The 17,464-nt window shown below is 41.6% G+C and overlaps 1 protein-coding gene across 1 annotated transcript in view; it reads left to right on the forward strand.

The window, feature by feature from the left end:
- Positions 1-244: 244 nt before the first annotated feature.
- Positions 245-17,464, forward strand: part of LOC127915144 (myelin basic protein-like) — a 48,395-nt gene continuing 31,175 nt past the window's right edge. Inside the window, exons 1-2 of the mRNA XM_052494111.1 lie at positions 245-424; positions 12,716-12,774. Of these exons, the coding sequence (XP_052350071.1) occupies positions 12,730-12,774 (45 nt within the window). The 5' untranslated portion in view covers positions 245-424; positions 12,716-12,729. The remainder of the gene's footprint in view (positions 425-12,715; positions 12,775-17,464) is intronic.

Below are 17,464 nucleotides of genomic sequence, written 5' to 3' on the forward strand. Positions count from 1 at the left end.
GCCTTAGAAATATAGTACATTGCAGCAGTTTGTGTTGCCCGGCATACCATGTTTTACAACAAAATATGGTTTCTTCACTAACTGTCAAGTGCAGCAACCACTCTATCACATACCTTGAACGAACGTGTCTCGTGATACAGAATACAGATATCACAATAACGAGTGCGTGCGTGTACGGGCATGCTCGGCTCTTTTGCCCACATTTCTTTGCGGAGTAACAACATTCCGCCCCACCCCGAAGAAACAATCAGCACAGTACCTAAAACAGGAAGCAACGAGACATACATTTTTTTTACGAAGGCAGTCTGAAAACAACGTCAAACCCGTGGAAGAAAAAACGTTATTGTCCACGAGAAGAGAAACTACACATCAAAATCACAGCCTCGTATTGTGGATGCATTTGATTCAATCTAAACGGAGAAGGGTATGTAAAAGACAGTCGAAAACGAAACGCAAATAATAGTACATTGTGGTCGTAGCAGCGCGCAACCATGTGACGGATACGTTGTAATTCTGTTGACAGCTGTTTTGTTGCGCCTCTTGCCGCATCAACCGATTTAGTAAACATGTACGTGGTCTTGTTTAGTCTGTAAGAGCTTGTTGGGTTTCGACCTGCATACGATGCGAGGAATGTCGTGTTATTCATCAGTTCTATTCGATGTTTGACAAAGCGACACATGCATATGTTTCTATAGCCCCACTTAGGCCTACAGAACAAATTAGGCTAGACTATCACTGTCGATCGAAGATCACATCATGCTATCACAGTGAATGTCACAATACGTTTTCCTCCAAGTAGTGCTCACGCCAACTCTCAGTTGAATATTATGCTAGTACAGGCACCTTGGCCAGAACTATTTCATAAAGGAATGGATGGAGAGAGCAGCCCACTCTGCGTGAAAAAAACACCCTATTATAAACCTAGTTAGGTCGCTGACGAAGATGTAAACAATACTAACATCATATAGCCTACCCGTAGTCCACAATGAGATGCAGTCTGGACCCGCTGTGTTATAATCTAAGCCTATTTTATTCTAGCTGGTGAGAGCTGGCGTTATCTACAATGTTTCAATGTAATTAGTTAGCTTGCACACAGAGAAGGAACCAAGCGTACAGAAACGCATTGGCCTACTCCCTTTTACTGCGTTTAAATTATTTGTTTACATGTAGGTTAGTCACCTAACCCGGCTAATGCGGATCTGAAAAAAAAAACATTTGACATTCTCATCCTCTATCTTGATGTGCGACGTTCCATAAATAAAAACACATGCACATGAGTGGGGTTTTCTATCTGAACTCCACTGATATAGTGAATGAAAAGCCTATAGCCACAATTCTCTTCAGGACTGGTAACATACAATAGAGGAGAAAAGGAAATGATACCAGACCTGGGTCAAACTGGACACAGATGGGTGCACAGTGCACTTTTGTGACTATTTCCAGAACATGTCAAATACTATTATAGCCCAGGTCCAAACTGACAGACTTACGTCATCGACATGTGTCCTCTTCTAAGTGCTGTTTTCAAAGAAGACATCTGGTAGTAGCAAATGAACAAAACACTAACTGAATGGAGAGGGGGGATCTGTCAAATCTATGTATTATGTACAAACAAAAATACAATGGACTTCTCTTGTGGTGGAGAAGTGAGACCATTGTGCTTAAGTGGAACTTTGCATTCTCAGTTGTAGTATTGAACAGAATTGACAGGAAAGCGATAGTTCTCGATTTTCCACTGAATAACCAGGTTATTGGAAGAGATTCCATAAAATGATGCAGAGGTGTTAACTCAGTCAGTCAAAATTGCTCCACTGTTTGTTTAACTGTCACACGCTTTAACCATTCCTTCATTTGCCTTTCACAAAGCACACCTTCTCGCACCTGACACTCTGCGTGAACACGATTTAGAGTGTGTCTATTGGCTATAACCCTCAGGTTGTCCTTTATAGAAGTTGGAACGTTTTGTGACTATTCATGGTATTTTGGTTGTTGCTGCTGCTGTAGAGACCCAGGGGAATGGCTGGGTCTCTACGAAACCAGAGCAACAGTAAAGTCTTCTAGTTCTTTCCTCAAGCTGGTCCATATTAGACATTTGCATGTATCGGGTTATGAAGAAGCTTACGGATGCAATACAAGACTTGAAATGTGTGTAAATGCATCTGTGTGTATGTTATCATGCGTGGGAAAGAACACGGAAGTGTATTTTTCTGTGTGTGTTAGAGAGTCTCCTGTTTTACGTGTCTAGTGTGTGTGTAGGTGTACGTGTCTGCATGTGCATGCCTGTGCAAGCAGGTGAATCACCAAGATAACTTCCGTCCTCACACCCTCACCAACTTCCTCCCTTATGTCTATCTCACTTCCTCTCCTGCCTGCGCCAGTTGGTGTTGCTTTCAGGCAGTTTGATTCATATCACCTTGAACCTCGTCATGTGACGCAAGAGAGGTTGCAACTCGACTGTCCGTGCACACAGAAAGCCACGATGGGGACAGCATAGTTGGCTGACGTGTTGAGTTCACCCAGCGTGGTAGGACCGTGCGTAGAGTCTACAACGTGCTGTAGAAACAGATGGCAGGGATCATTTTCATGTGCCAAGTTTAGAATTCCCAGCTTTTAGTGGTGAACCCCAGGTGCCCGTGGATTGTGTAAGCTGTGGGGAAGAGTATCAACGTACACTCCAGAAACCACGCTCTCTGGGAACACACAAACAAACATCGACAGCGGTCCTGAGGGCTGAGATTTATATTGCTGTACTCTTAAGTGCCTTCCTATGCATCAGGGTTGTTTTTACTCTCAGATTTGTTCTGGACGATTCTACAGAACAAAACCCAAGGATACTACTAACCCGAAACACACTTCTCTGCTGTGAAGTGAAGGTCCTCCAGAAAATCATTCTAAGATATCAGGGAAATCACTTCAGTGTCTGCTTCTTCTTCCCAGGGGTTGGGAGAGACTGTGTGGCAGTATGAGAGTTAAGTGGTGGACAGGCCGCTGCCTAGAACTGGAAACATCACAGGTCATATGGTGTATCAAGACAAGATGTTATGGAGCGGAGAACAACTGGCCAAACGTCCTACTGTAAAAGACACAGCTGTCCGCATCAATAGATTCAGTGCTGACTGAATGTGCCTAAAGCAAAGCTCGGTTCTGCCGCTCATTTCTGGGCTTGCTGCGTAGAACAGGACCACAGTGATTCTGCAATGGGGTCTATACTGGCATTTCGGCAAATGTTGCACTTAGACAGTGGACCGTGGTGTGACCGTGGTGTTTACGGTCATCCTTTCTGTGAACTTCTAAAAATGACAAAAACGTCTTGAAGCCCCAGTGAAAAGGGGATTGGGACAGTGCCTTGCCCACAAGCATGACAATCAAACACTCACAGATGTCTCTTCCCAGAGCTTGAGGGAGCGATGAGTAGAGCTCAGAGGAAGGAGTGGTAGTGAAAGAGGAGAAGATCGAGAGAAAGAAACCAGGACAGAGAGAGATTTAAACAATAGCCTTTCTCTTCCCAGAGATTGAGAGAGATGAGTATAGAGGGAAAAGGAAGAAGTGAAAGAGCATAAAGAGATAAGAAACAGAGATGGAGAAACATGAGCCTCTCTCTTCCTAGTAAAGTTTTCTCCCATTCAACCAGGTTCATGTTCACTAGACACGAAACGTAATAAAAATGTACTGAAACAAGGAAGGGATAACATTCATGAACACAACCTTGATTGCTGTACACCAGATGCTCTCTCCAAGGACATATGTTGACCTCTGACCCTGGCTCTAGTGTCACTACCAGGGACTTAGTATCACTGAGTTTCTCCAAGTGGGTTACGTAAGCCCTTGGGCAACCAAGGGCACCTGTAGGGTTAAATGAAGCACTAGTCCACCTTCCACAAGGACAACTGTACATTAGCTCATTTCCATGGAGTAGCCACACACCCACACTAGCCCCACATGTTATCTGACATAATGACAGGAAATCGGTCTGCGTGTGCGTTCCTGTGTGTGGGGTGTGTGAGAGAGACCGAGATGATGAGTGAGTGTATTGGTCTGCATTCAGCACCATGGACAGGGCAGTGCTTCTCACCCTTACTAAGACCACACACAGCTGGGAGATACTACTGGCATGCATAACCTTCTGGGACTTTATCATTGTGGCCAGTTAACAATGATGATATGAGGACTTAGAGGGAGCGAGTCATGGGACAGTTCTACCCTGATATCTTAGTCCCATGGGAAAACTGCTCAGCAGCACTGAATTGTTTTCTTGTCTTTCCCAATCTCCGGAGTTGACTCCGAATAGAGAGTGTCTACTTCACTCAGTGTGCTCGCTGACCCTGTGTTTGGTACAGTGACCAGAATAACGTGTCAAAGAGGAGGAAAGTCAAATGTTTATAGCAACGTTTAGGTTTGTTGTTGGGACCAAGAATATGTGTTCATTCTGTCAAACTTGAGAAGTGTATCACATTGTCTCTTGATTTTATTGTGCCTACTGTTTGTATTACAGGATAATCCATAGTTCCTTCTGTCAGCAATCATAAATAGCTCTTTATCCCTAAAGGGCGATTTATGTTGCAGGAAAGTAATATCCGTTTCAGTCTCGCAGTTTGGGAAGCAGAAGAAATGGATACTTATGTTTCTCACTGTAGAGAGGGAAGATTGCTTTTTCTGTTGATACTTAAAACCATCACTCTCAGGTGGAGATCTGGAGGTATGGCTTATGAATTGAGCTGTGATGCCTTTATCTCTAAGTTGGTACATGTTAAAAATGGTGAGCTCTCCTCTCTTACGCTATGGGAGAGCAGTCATTTACAGGTGAAGTCGGAAGTTTACATACACCTCAGCCAAATACATTTATACTCCAGTTTTTCACAATTCCTGACATTTAATCCTAGTTAACATTCCCTGTTAAGTCAGTTAGGATCACCACTTTATTTTAAGAATGTGAAATGTCAGAATAATAGTAGAGAGAATGATTTATTTCAGATTTCTTTCTTTCATCACATTCCCAGTAGGTCAGAAGTTTACATACACTCAATTAATATTTGGTAGCATTGCCTTTAAATTGTTTAGCTTGGGTGTTTTGGGTAGCCTTCCACAAGCTTCCCACAATAAGTTGGGTGAAATTTGGCCCATTCCTCCTGACAGAGCTGATGTAACTGAGACAGGTTTGTAGGCCTTCTTGCTCGTTCACGCTTTTTCAGTTCTGCCCACATATTTTCTATAGGATTGAGGCCAGGGCTTTGATGACCACTCCAATACTTTGACTTTGTTGTCCTTAAGCCATTTTGCCACAAGTTTGGAAGTATGCTTGGGGTCATTGTCCATTTGGAAAACCCATTTGAGTCCAAGCCTTAACTTCCTGACTGATGTCTTGAGATGTTGCTTCAATATATCCACATCATTTTCCATCCTCATGGTGCCAACTATTTTGTGAAGTGCACCAGTCCCTCCTGCAGCAAAGCACCCCACAACATGATGCTGCCACCCCCGTGCTTCACGGTTGGGATGGTGTTCTTCGGCTTGCAAGCCTCTCCCTTTTTCCTCCAAACATAATGATGGTCATTATGACCAAACAGTTCTATTTTTGTTTCGTCAGACAGAGGACATTTCTCCAAAAAGTACCATCTTTGTCCCCATGTGCAGTTGCAAACCGTAGTCTGTCTTTTTTATGGCGGTTTTTGGAGCAGTGGTTTCTTCCTTGCAGAGCGGCCTTTCAGGTTCTGTCCACATAGGACTAGTTTTACTCGTTTTTTTTCTCAGGTCTTGGCTGATTTCTTTTGATTTTCCCATGATGTCAAGCAAAGAGGCAGTGAGTTTGAAGGTAGGCCTTGAAATACATCCACAGGTACACCTCCAATTGACTCAAATGATGTCAATTAGCCTGTCAGAAGACGCTAAAGCCATTACATAATTTTCTGGAATTTTCCAAGCTGTTTAAAGGCACAGTCAACTTAGTGTATGTAAACTTCTGACCCACTGGAATTGAGATAGATTATTTCACTCTGTCTGTAAACAATTGTTGGAAAAATTACTTGTGTCATGCACAAAGTAGATGTCCTAACTGACTTGCCAAAACTATAGTTAGTAAACAGGAAATTTGTGGAGTGGTTGAAAAACTAATTTTAATGACTCTAACTTAAGTATGTGTAAACTTCTGACTTCTGTACATACTCCGTGGATTGAGAGTGAACATACATTTAAAGAAAAAAACAATTATACACCATTTTCTCCCCAATTTCGTGGTATCCAATTGTTAGCAATTACTATCTTGTCTCATCGATACAACTCCCGTACGGGTTCGGGAGAGATGAAGGTCGAAAGCCATGCGTCCTCCGAAACACAACCCAACCAAGCCGCACTGCTTCTCAACACAGCGGGCATCCAACCCGGAAGCCAGCCGCACTAATGTGTCGGAGGAAACACTGTGCACCTGGCGACCTTGGTTAGCGTGCACTGCGCCCGGCCCGCCACAGGAGTCGCTGTTACGCGATGAGACATGGATATCCCTACCGGCCTAACCCAGACGATGCTAGGCCAATTGTGCGTCACCCCACCGACCTCCCGGTCGGGGCCGGCTGCAACAGAGCCTGGGCGCAAACCCAGAGTCTCTGGTGGCACAGCTAGCGCTGCGATGCAGTGCCCTAGACCACTGCGCCACCTAGAAGGCCCGTGAACATACATTTTAAACAAACCCCCAGTTTCTTATGGGACTAGTATTAAATAAAAAGACATTTAACTATTAGCTATCAGACAAACATCCGACTGACTGTAGATGGGCAACCAAGTCAGAATGCAGTATGTTGATATGAGGAAATGTGTATGATATTTTGTAATGAATTAAGCCTATCAGCCAGACCAAATCAAAAGACTTGAGTCTCATGGCCCTAGGTAACGGACAGCAGAAGAGTAATCACACGAGCAGAACTTAGTCAGAAGGACTATAGATAATTGCTCATATGCACTGATGGCTGAGTGCTCCAGTGCTGTGAGTGCTGGCCTATATGTGAGGAGGGTCATCCTATAATTAGCATGCCGCCCTGGTGCTGTATCTCCGATATAACCTTCAAATAGAATAGGCAAAGTTCATGACCCTGGGGGGTCATTCTCATGCACTGTCTCTGTCTCTGTATGTTCTCTTCCCCTGCCTGTAGTCTACCTCCCATTGATTTGCTAAGTGTTTGAGTCATAGACTCTTATAGAGGCCTATGTGCAAAAAGGCAAGGACCAGATCATCTTATGTTGGATTGGAGGCTGCTGTGTCGAAGTTTTAATTACAGCATAGATTTTTTTATTTTATTGTTATGCAACGGCCATGTTTTGCAAGTCCTCACAGGCTCCGGTTGTGGTTGTGTAATTTGTCTTTCAGGGAAACCTCATCTCAGAAGGCCAGGTACTGTATTCTCTCACCACTTTTTATTGTGACGTAGATATTCTCCGGGTGTTATTTTGGTTTCCCAGAACCTTGCAGATAATACGTTCACAGAGTTTCACACTCCCAACCTGGGGAAGAATGTTAACCCGTTCTCGGTGTGGTTACTTGAAAGGTGGTCTTGTTCACAGGCAAAGGCCAGGAATGTATTTAATCTTTCTAGTCTAGAGAAAGATGGCAAAACAAACGGAAGGGTCAGCGTCTTTGGTTTGCTAGTTTTTTGTCAATTCGTTTTCTGCGTTACATTTTCATCTAGCCTAGTTGTCTTTGTCTTTCTTGGTTATAAGCTATTGAACTACGTAACCATGCCTACGTGATTGAGCCCTCTCCCACCAGAGAGTGTTGTTTTAAGAAAGGATTCAAACTTGTTTCAGGACCTTGCTCCATAAGAGAGCTGAGCTAGCCAAAGCTCAGGCTATATGGCAGCTGTACAAAGTATGTCAATTTTCTGCTAGTAACAGCAGATTAATTCCGAAGCCAACGTGTATTCTGTTTTGTAGTTAACTGAAGTCATGGCTGTGCGTGACTACCGTAGTTCTTAGGACTCAGAAAAGACCATGCTCATGTGTTTGGGCGCCTACTGTAAACGAATCAGCTTGCCAACTATTGTGATGATATATTTTTCGCCCTTTTAAAGGGACAGTGGAACCATCTCCAGGCTACTCTGATCTGCTAAGACCTCTTTTTGTTTTGAAGGGAAATGTTGAATTCACAGAGCAACTCTCATACACTCCTCCTCTATTTGCCTTCAGCAGTCTGCTGAAATCTATCACCCATAACTCAGGCATCATGGCTGCTTTCAGTCTCACCTGTCTGTTTGAAAATGGAGACGTTCTCAAGATGACAGGCGGTGTGCTCTGGTGGTGGGATGAGCTTCCAAAAAGGCCCGTAGCAACAAAGCTGGAGTTTTTGGGCTCTGGATCTGAAAGACTTATTTAATTGGAATTTGAATGGCTATCAAGATGCTGCTTTGTACTCTGTTTCTAATTCTGAACCATATGCGGTAGTATACTGTAGGTGACATCAAGGGTGACATTTGGCCTCTGAAAAATGCTCTCATCTGCTCTATACTGTATATGCTGTAGGTAATACTCACTATATTGCAGAGGTAATCATCCTGTAACTGTACATGCCATAGGTAATACACACTATATTGCAGAGGTAATCATCTTGTAACTTTCTTTTATGATGTCCATGAGAAAAGGTTGTTCCCGCACATTTACTTTAAACTCACATTTATAATCACAACCGCTACACGGGAATCGTAAAAAAGAAAAGATATGAGATTGTTGCTGCTGCAATATTGTGATTATTAAAGGGTCAATCTGCAGTTCAAATAATAATAATAGTAAGGCATCGCTCTACCACTTTTTTGGGAAAAAGCTGAGGGATGGGGCTGGAGAAAAGTAACCACTCTCAAATTCATAGACAGAGCTCTGGATTCAAGGGCTGCCCATCCATTTCATAAAAATATATAATTTTACCATGTTTTGAGACCATACAGTGTTTCTTTACATTTACAGTTGAAGTCGGAAGTTTACATACACTTAGGTTGGAGTCATTAAAACTAGTTTTTCAACCACTCCACAAATTTCTTGTTAACAAACTATAGTTTTGGCAAGTCGGTTAGGACATCTACTTTGTGCATGTCTCAAGTAATTTTTCCAAAAATTGTTTACATACACTGAATTATAAGTGAAATAATCTGTATCACAATTCCAGTGGGTCAGAACAGCTTGGAAAATTCCAGAAAATTATGTCATGGCTTTAGAAGCTTCTGATAGGCTAATTGACATAATTTGAGTCAATTGGAGGTGTACCTGTGGATGTATTTCAAGGCCTACCTTCAAACTCGGTGCCTCTTTGCTTGCTTGCCGTCATACCGCTCAGGAATTAGACGCGTTCTGACTCCTAGAGATGAACTCACTTTGGTGCGAGAAGTGCAAATCAATCACAATAGCAGCAAAGGACCTTGTGAAGATGCTGGAGGAAACAGGTACAAAAGTATCTATATCCACAGTAAAATGAGTCCTATATCAAGGCCCCTCAGCAAGGAAGAAACCACTGCTCAAAAACTGCCATAAAAAAAGCCAGACTACGCTTTGCAACTACACATGGGCACAAAGATCATACTTTTTGGAGAAATGTCCTCTGTCTGATTAAACAAAATTAGAACTGTTTGGCCATAATGACCATCGTTATGTTTGGAGGAAAAAGGGCGAGGCCTGCAAGCCAAATAACACCATCCCACGGTGGTGGCAGCATCATGTTGTGGGGGTGCTTTGCTGCAGTAGGGACTGGTGCACTTCACAAAATAGATGGCATCATGAGGAGAGAAAATTATGTAGATATATTGAAGCAACATCTGAAGACATCAGTCAGGAAGTTAAAGCTTGGTCGCAAATGGGTCTTCCAAATAGACAATGACCCCAAGCATACTACCAAAGTTGAGGCAAAATGACTTAAGGTCAACAAAGTCAAGGTATTGGAGTGTCCATCATAAAGCCCTGACCTCAACCCTATATAAATTGTGGGCAGAACTGAAAAAGTGTGTGCAAGCAAGGAGGCCTACAAACCTGACTCAGTTACACCAGCTCTGTCAGGAGGAATGGGCCAAAATTCACCCCCACACTTATTGTTGGAAGCTTGTGGAAGGCTACCTGAAACATTTGACCCAAGCTAAACAATTTTAAAGGCAATAATACCAAATACTAATTGAGTGTAATTGACCCAATGGGATGTGATGAAAGAAATAAAAGCTGAAATAATAACCTCTACTATTATTCTGACATTTCACATTCTTAACATGAAATGGTGATCCTAACTGACCTAAAACAGGGTGTATGTAAACTTCCGACTTCAACTGTACATTGTGAACAAACATTGGAGTGAAACAAGCTTAGATTTTGCATTCCGATGGGGTAGGTAGGCCTATATCTAGAGCAGATCCATGCATTTATGTCTGCCCCCTACCTCCCCACTGTGAATGCTATAGCTAATGGAATCAGGTCCCTATTACAGGATGATATCCGAACCCATTTGAAGCCCCATGTGACAGAACTCATTTCTCATCCTGTGTAGCCTACTGTCACACATAAGTAGGGCTGCAATTCAGTCCCAGCAAAAGACAATGTAACAAAAATGCATCATAGCTCCCAGCACACACTGATCACATCTCGGATTCACTCAATGAATGCCATTACAAGTAAATGAAGTGTTTCAGCGCGCTCATTATTTCTCATGATTGAATTGTCCAAAAGCATCACTCAGTTGTTAGGACTGTGCCAACCCCCTTGCGTACAGGCCCCGAGATCTGGGATATATTCTAATGCTTTATCGAGCATAGTGTGGGCACCACGCTCAGTGTGTTTTTAATCAGGATCTCGCTCTCTGAGACACCGGAAGTGTATTATCTGAAATGTGCGGTAAACAGTGCTCCCTTGCTGCCAGAACAATGAGAAAAGTTTCATCAGCCGCTCAGTCTGTGGTTTTGTCTCTAATTCCAGACTGTTCTGCTCAATGTTTCATGTGGTAATTTGTTTCGGCATGAGGGCTTTAAGATTTTGACCTTTTTGTGAAGGTAAAGATGAGATTGGAGCATTGATGCAGGATTTATTCTTCATTACCTTGTCAATTTGATCGATGTTATTACAGGAGACATATCCAATTGATTTAATTCTACTTTTTTTTCTGGCCTCTGGACTAAAACCTAATTATGATAAGATAAAGCGTGCCTATTTCTATAATGAATATGAACTGGGTGGGTTGAGATTATTACATATAAAAGCACTAAACCTCTCTCTAAAAGCTTCACTTATACAAAAGTTTAACTTTAACCCAAAATGGTTCTCAAGTAGATTACTAAGAAAAGCTCATCCATTGTTTAAAAATGGCCTTTGTGCAAATTGCCATGTTTGATTTTTGATTTAATTAATCTTTTTCAAACTTAGCATTGCAGAGCTGTTTACAATTTGAAATGTTGTCCCCCAGGAAAATATAGAACAGATATTATGGTTGAACTCAAATTTGCTGGTTGATAAGACCTGTATTTATGGAAAAGATGATGGGTATTTTGTTTTTAAATTATATTGGAATGGTAGAGTTGTGTTTTATGGAGTTATCGGAATTATGTAGGAAGGTCTGTAAAAATCCAACCATTACAACCAACTGATTAAAGCATTACCCCAAAAATGGAGGAGGCAAGTGGCAAATCAATTGGTCACAAACACATGGTTAGCAGATGATAATGCGAGTGTAGTGAAATGCTTGTGCTTCTAGTTCCGACCGTGCAGTAATATCTAACAAGTAATCTAACAATTTCACAACAACTACCTTATACACACAAGTGTAAAGGAATGATTAAGAATATGTACATACAGTGCCTTGCGAAAGTATTCGGCCCCCTTGAACTGTGCGACCTTTTGCCACATTTCAGGCTTCAAACATAAAGATATAAAACTGTATTTTTTTGTGAAGAATCAACAACAAGTGGGACACAATCATGAAGTGGAACGACATTTATTGGAAATTTCAAACTTTTTTAACAAATCAAAAACTGAAAAATTGGGCGTGCAAAATTCTTAAGAGTTATCTTCAACTCGCAATCTGTGGATTCTATTCGATTAGATTCAAATTGTATGTTAAACATCACAGCGTAGTTGAAAGATATATGTCACGAAGAAATCCAAAGGGGGTGGTCAGCAGAGATGGGTGGAATAGGCTGAAGGAAACTTGGGATGTGGAAACGGTAGACAAGTGGGAGTGGAGTTGCTGGGCCGGAGATAGAATGACGGTCAAATATAAAAGTCTAAAATAAAGTTTGAAAAAAAGAGAAAAAAAAGAATAGGTTTTGAATGACACAATGCCTGTTTGCCTGAGACTGATGCACACATGTGACACACACGGGCACACACACACACATACACGCACGCACGCACGCATACACACAGGTAAATAGTGCCACACATGCGCTGAAACGTATACAGTTGGCCTTGCTGTTTCGATTTGAGTTTTCCTTGATGTGTTTTTATTTTGGGTGATCAGTTTTGGTTTTTCTTTTGTTTTTCTCTTTTAATCTCTCTTTTGTTAAATTTTGTTGGTTGTTGGTGCATTGGGGGATGGTGGCGTGGGGTGGAGAATGGAGGAAGATGGATTTATGTCATTTATGAAGTAGTGTTTCTCTTCTTTTTTTTTTAAATGTCCGCTCTCTCGGTTTCAGTGGCAGCAGAGAGTCTCTGATTTAAAGGAGTGTTGTATTTCCAGATGGGTCTTGATACCATTCTTCTCTTTTCTCCACAGTCTCTGTTGACAAAATGGGACAGCATCTAGGAAAACGCGAGCCACAGCCGCAGAGCAAGGTAAGCGTCTCAGTTGAAAGTGTATGTGTGTATGCATGATTTTGTGCAAGTATACAGGACATTAGTGCTCAGCGATTAACCGAAATGTTGGTTTATTTTCGTTTTTGTATTTTTTAAAGTAATTGACCAACATCAGTTAAATAATTTGTTTTCTGTGCGCTCAACGCGCCATTTGTGCCGTTTTTCTAGAGAGATTACTCTCTGGGACACGTTGTCCAACTCATCATAGTTAAATGAAGTAAATGTGGTAATTAACTACAATGACCAGAATCCAATCCAGTGGAAGAGCGATAGAGAGACACGAGAGGGATAGAGAGCAGTTGCTTAGGTTGTCTCTACCTGGCAATGCATCTAAGAGATTCATAGGTGTCATTTAGCCGTCTTAAAATCAAATTTGAAGAACTGCTGAAACAGTGATTTTGTCAGACAGCCGGCAGTTAGCCAGCTAGGCTAGCCTACTAGCCTGAAGGATGACTCTTTGTGGAACAGAGGTATATGGCTGGCTACTGCCTGAGCAGAGATTAGATAATGACTTGAAATAAAATAATAAATCATCAAATATATCTAGATTTTTGTATATGTATACAACAACTGAAATGTTTTATTAAAGTCATGTGAATTGGTGGTTTATGAATAGAGGATAATGCAGAAATGGTCAGTCATTGGGGTTGTGTTAATGAGATAATATCATCATACATAAACAACCAAAGTAATGTGAGTAAATGATGGTTAGAGCCTGATAAGTGATAGTAATGGGCAGTCACTACCAATCAATTGTTTTATTCTGTGTTGTCACAGCAGTGAACCCACATAATGCATTTATTGTTTAAAAAAATATTGAAAATGTAAAAAAATAAATACATTTAAAAGCATTAATCGCTCAGCGCTACAGGACATACACAGTATACACGCTTTTAGTGCAAATAGATGTGCATAGTGTGTAAGATACGTTTTGATCCTTTAGTTTTTTTGGTGGGCGTAATACTGACAATGGTAAAGTTCAAAGTGATTGTAGACTCTAGAGCCTTTTATGTCATTCACAGCTTAAGCCTTCATCAGGGAGGTGAGGCAGAACTTTGGACCCTGCTGCAGCTTAGTCATGCAGTCATTCGTCAGAAAGTCAGAGTTCTGAGTTCAGAGTTATGACCGTTTAAAAAAAAAAAAAGAAGAAAAAAAAGAAGCTCTCAATTAAATCTGAAGAATACAAATGGCTTCAAAAAGAGTCTGGCTCGGCACTTGAATAATGTAACACTCAAATGGATGCCAGACAAAGGTTGCATTCCAAGTGGCACCCTTTTCCCTCATGTAGTGCACTACTTTTGACCAGAATCCAAGCTGTTTACACAGAGCATTTTCATCATATTTAATTGGAAATAATAATGGACCTGTATTTGTGAACTTTTCACTCTGTCAAGCTTGCTAAAATTCATCGAAACTAAACCTAGACATCCAGGGAGCATCGAAAATTCCAAAATCGATGGATAAGAGGACAATATTTTTTAATAACTTTTGACGGCGAGGAAATAAAATAAATTGTAAGTGCGGACGGCGCTCAGGGCAAAATGAGCTTGACACCCTTGCTATTTTTTTAAAAATCGCTCCCTCTTATTTTCTGCCACTTCTCTCTCTCTCTCCATGCTTCTGGGGAGATGATTTTCTTTATAGGCAGTCCAGTCCTGAGAGAGGTGGGGTGGGGGGGTTTATCAGTGGGAGTGTTGCGACTCGGAGCCGCTGAGTCTTATCGACTTGCCAGATCTTAGAGTGGTGGACTGGCGGTGTTGCCAGGCAGTGGTTGATTAGCTACTATCAGAGTGTGCCTGGGTGGTCAGGACACTGGGATTTCAGTAAGTGATGACAACGTTTGCCTGCTATAGAGGAGGAAAGGTTATGTCAGGTCACGTCTCAGGAGCTAGCCTGGTTATATAACTAGGCCGTTTCAGGTTAATGTCGGATGTGATGTACAGTATCTTTTTGATTCATCATTTCCAGCAGATTCGTAGCCCTGTCTTGTTCGGGGGCCACAGAATCAGAACGAGGTTTTTCAAATGACAAACTGACGAATATTAGAACACTTCTGGTGACGGACTGATTCCCAACTCACATTCATTTAGAATTTCACCCTGTTGTTACACCTCAGAAAGATGACATTTCCTTGCTTATCATTGCCATGGGTTGGGACCCCTATGTAAAGCTAAACTGCTCGCTCATAATGATAAAACAGATCTTTAAACTGTAAAGCTGTGGAGGATACAGTGTTTTTACTTACTCTTGAAGAGACATTGGTGTGTTTGTTCATCAAAATGTGAAGGAGAAAGCACTATCTCCGTGGCACGATGCATGTATTGACAGATGGTTGTTTAGACATCCCACCAATGAAATTCTCACTCTTGGCGGGCATATATGTTGCCATGGCGATATCTGATGCGTTATGTTAGGCCATTCAATGGCACATTTCATCCCACCCACCTCACACAATACACAGAGATGAACGCAGGGTCAGTGTCCCATTTCCTTCTGTAAGGATGAATGGACTATTGGAAAGATTATTATGAATTACATTTGACATTTTAGTCATTTATCAGATGCTCTTATCCAGAGAGTGAGAGCATACATTTTCGTATTTTTTCGTGCGAATCAGCTTATTGTCAATTTCATACTATCATTAGCTCAGGGCCAATGGTCCACAAGAGCCCATTCAGCACTCCCAGCCTAAGAACCCAGCTGTCCAGTAACGTTGAGCTCATCTCAACCATCCTACACATTTGATATCATGTCTCAAACATGGATGCTTTTACCCTTTTGGGGAAGATTAGTCAGTTCTATCATCAGATAATTTGTTATTCTTTTCTGTTAAACTAGCCTACATAAATTATTAAATTAAAGAGCTTTTAAAAGTCAAGTATCATCAGTCAATGGGGGTGTTTGGTAGTGATGGGGGTGTGATGTTGAGTGTCGCAATATTATTTTTTACGATATTATATAGACTCTGACGCCAACTATGAATTCTCTAAAAGAAGGAAGTTAAATTAAACTACTGCTAGTCAGCTGTTCCTGTGCAAAAAAAAACATGTTTGGGGCATTGAATCGCAATAAAATTGCAGTATCGAATCGCAATACATATAAAATCGTGATCCATATAGAATGGCAATACATACTGTATCATATCGACACCTAAGTAACGTGATGATATCGCGTTGTGAGGTCCTGGCAATTCCCAGCCCTATTGTTTGGGTGTTCGTTCTGAAGCTGGTTAGCCCTCTGTGGTTTGGTCTGTCCACTCAGAAGAATAAACTGGATTAAGCCAAAGCCTTAGAGAGCCTTTGTGCAGAGGAGGACTGGCACAGATACGATTGGCTGTGGGGTTGCTTGACTCATAGAGGATAGTTATTCTTCTATTTCTATGGCTTGATGTCTGTAAGTCCTTGGGTGGCTCTGTTACTGTAGGTAGTGAACACAACACGTATGATTTAAAAACAACATTCTCACCTTTTTGTATGATTAATTTGCGTTCCATGTTTGTGTCTCAAGAATTGTCAATATGACCGAACTTAAAGGCCTACATTTTCTAAGTGTAGGGGTCGAACAATTTTTTTCGTCTTTTTATAGATAGTAGACCTACACATGAAACTGTTTTCTGAGGAGGTTTAATCTGCTGTTATTCCATGTGCTCTATACATACGGAAAGAGATCAAGGGGGATAACACTTGGCGCCATAAAAAAAACCTGGATCTAACAAAGTGGACATTTGTCAAATCCGACGCTATTTTTGTATCCTAACAGGCCCCACAATGTGGTTACTAAAATCCGATTTGCATATACTGTACCCTACCGGTCAAAAGCTTTTGAACACCTACTCATTCAAAGGTTTTACTTAATTTTTTTACTGTTTTCTACATTGTAGAATAATAGTGAAGACATCAAAACTATGAAATTACACATATGGTATTATGTAGTAACCAAAAAAATACACTTTATATTTGAGATTCTTCAAGTAGCCACCCTTTGCCTTGATGACAACTTTGCACACTCTTGGCATTCTGTCAACCAGCTTCACCTAGAATGCTTTTCCAACAGCCTTGAAGGAGTTCCCACATATACTGAGCACTTGTTGGCTGGTTTTCCGTCACTCTGCAGACCGACTCATCCCAAACCATCTCAATTTGTTTGATTTGGGGGATTGTGGAGGCCAGGTCATCTGATGCAGCACTCCATTACTCTCCTTCTTGGTCAAATAGCCCTTACACAGCCTGGAGGTGTGTTGGGTCATTGTCCTGTTGGAAAACAAATGTTAGTACCTCTAAGTGCAAACCAGATGGGGTGGCATATCGCCGCAGAATGCTGTGGTAGCCATGCTGGTTAAGTGTGCCTTGAATTCTTAATAAATCACTGACAGTGTCACCATCAAAGCACCCCCACACCATAACACCTCTTCCTCCATGCTTTACGGGGGTAGCCTAGTGGTTGGACTAGTAACCGAAAGGTTGCAAGTTCAAATCCCCGAGCTGACAAGGTACAAATCTGTCGTTCTGCCCCTGAACAGGCAGTTAACCCACTGTTCCTAGGCCATCATTGAAAATAAGAATGTGTTCTTAACGGACTTGTCTAGTAAAATAAGAAAATAAAATAAAAAACGGGGGGGGGGGGAAATACACATGCGGAGATCACAGCGTTTGGATCCAACAATCTCCAA

The sequence above is a fragment of the Oncorhynchus keta genome, chromosome 34, assembly GCF_023373465.1.
Source record: "Oncorhynchus keta strain PuntledgeMale-10-30-2019 chromosome 34, Oket_V2, whole genome shotgun sequence".
Lineage (NCBI taxonomy): Eukaryota > Metazoa > Chordata > Actinopteri > Salmoniformes > Salmonidae > Oncorhynchus > Oncorhynchus keta.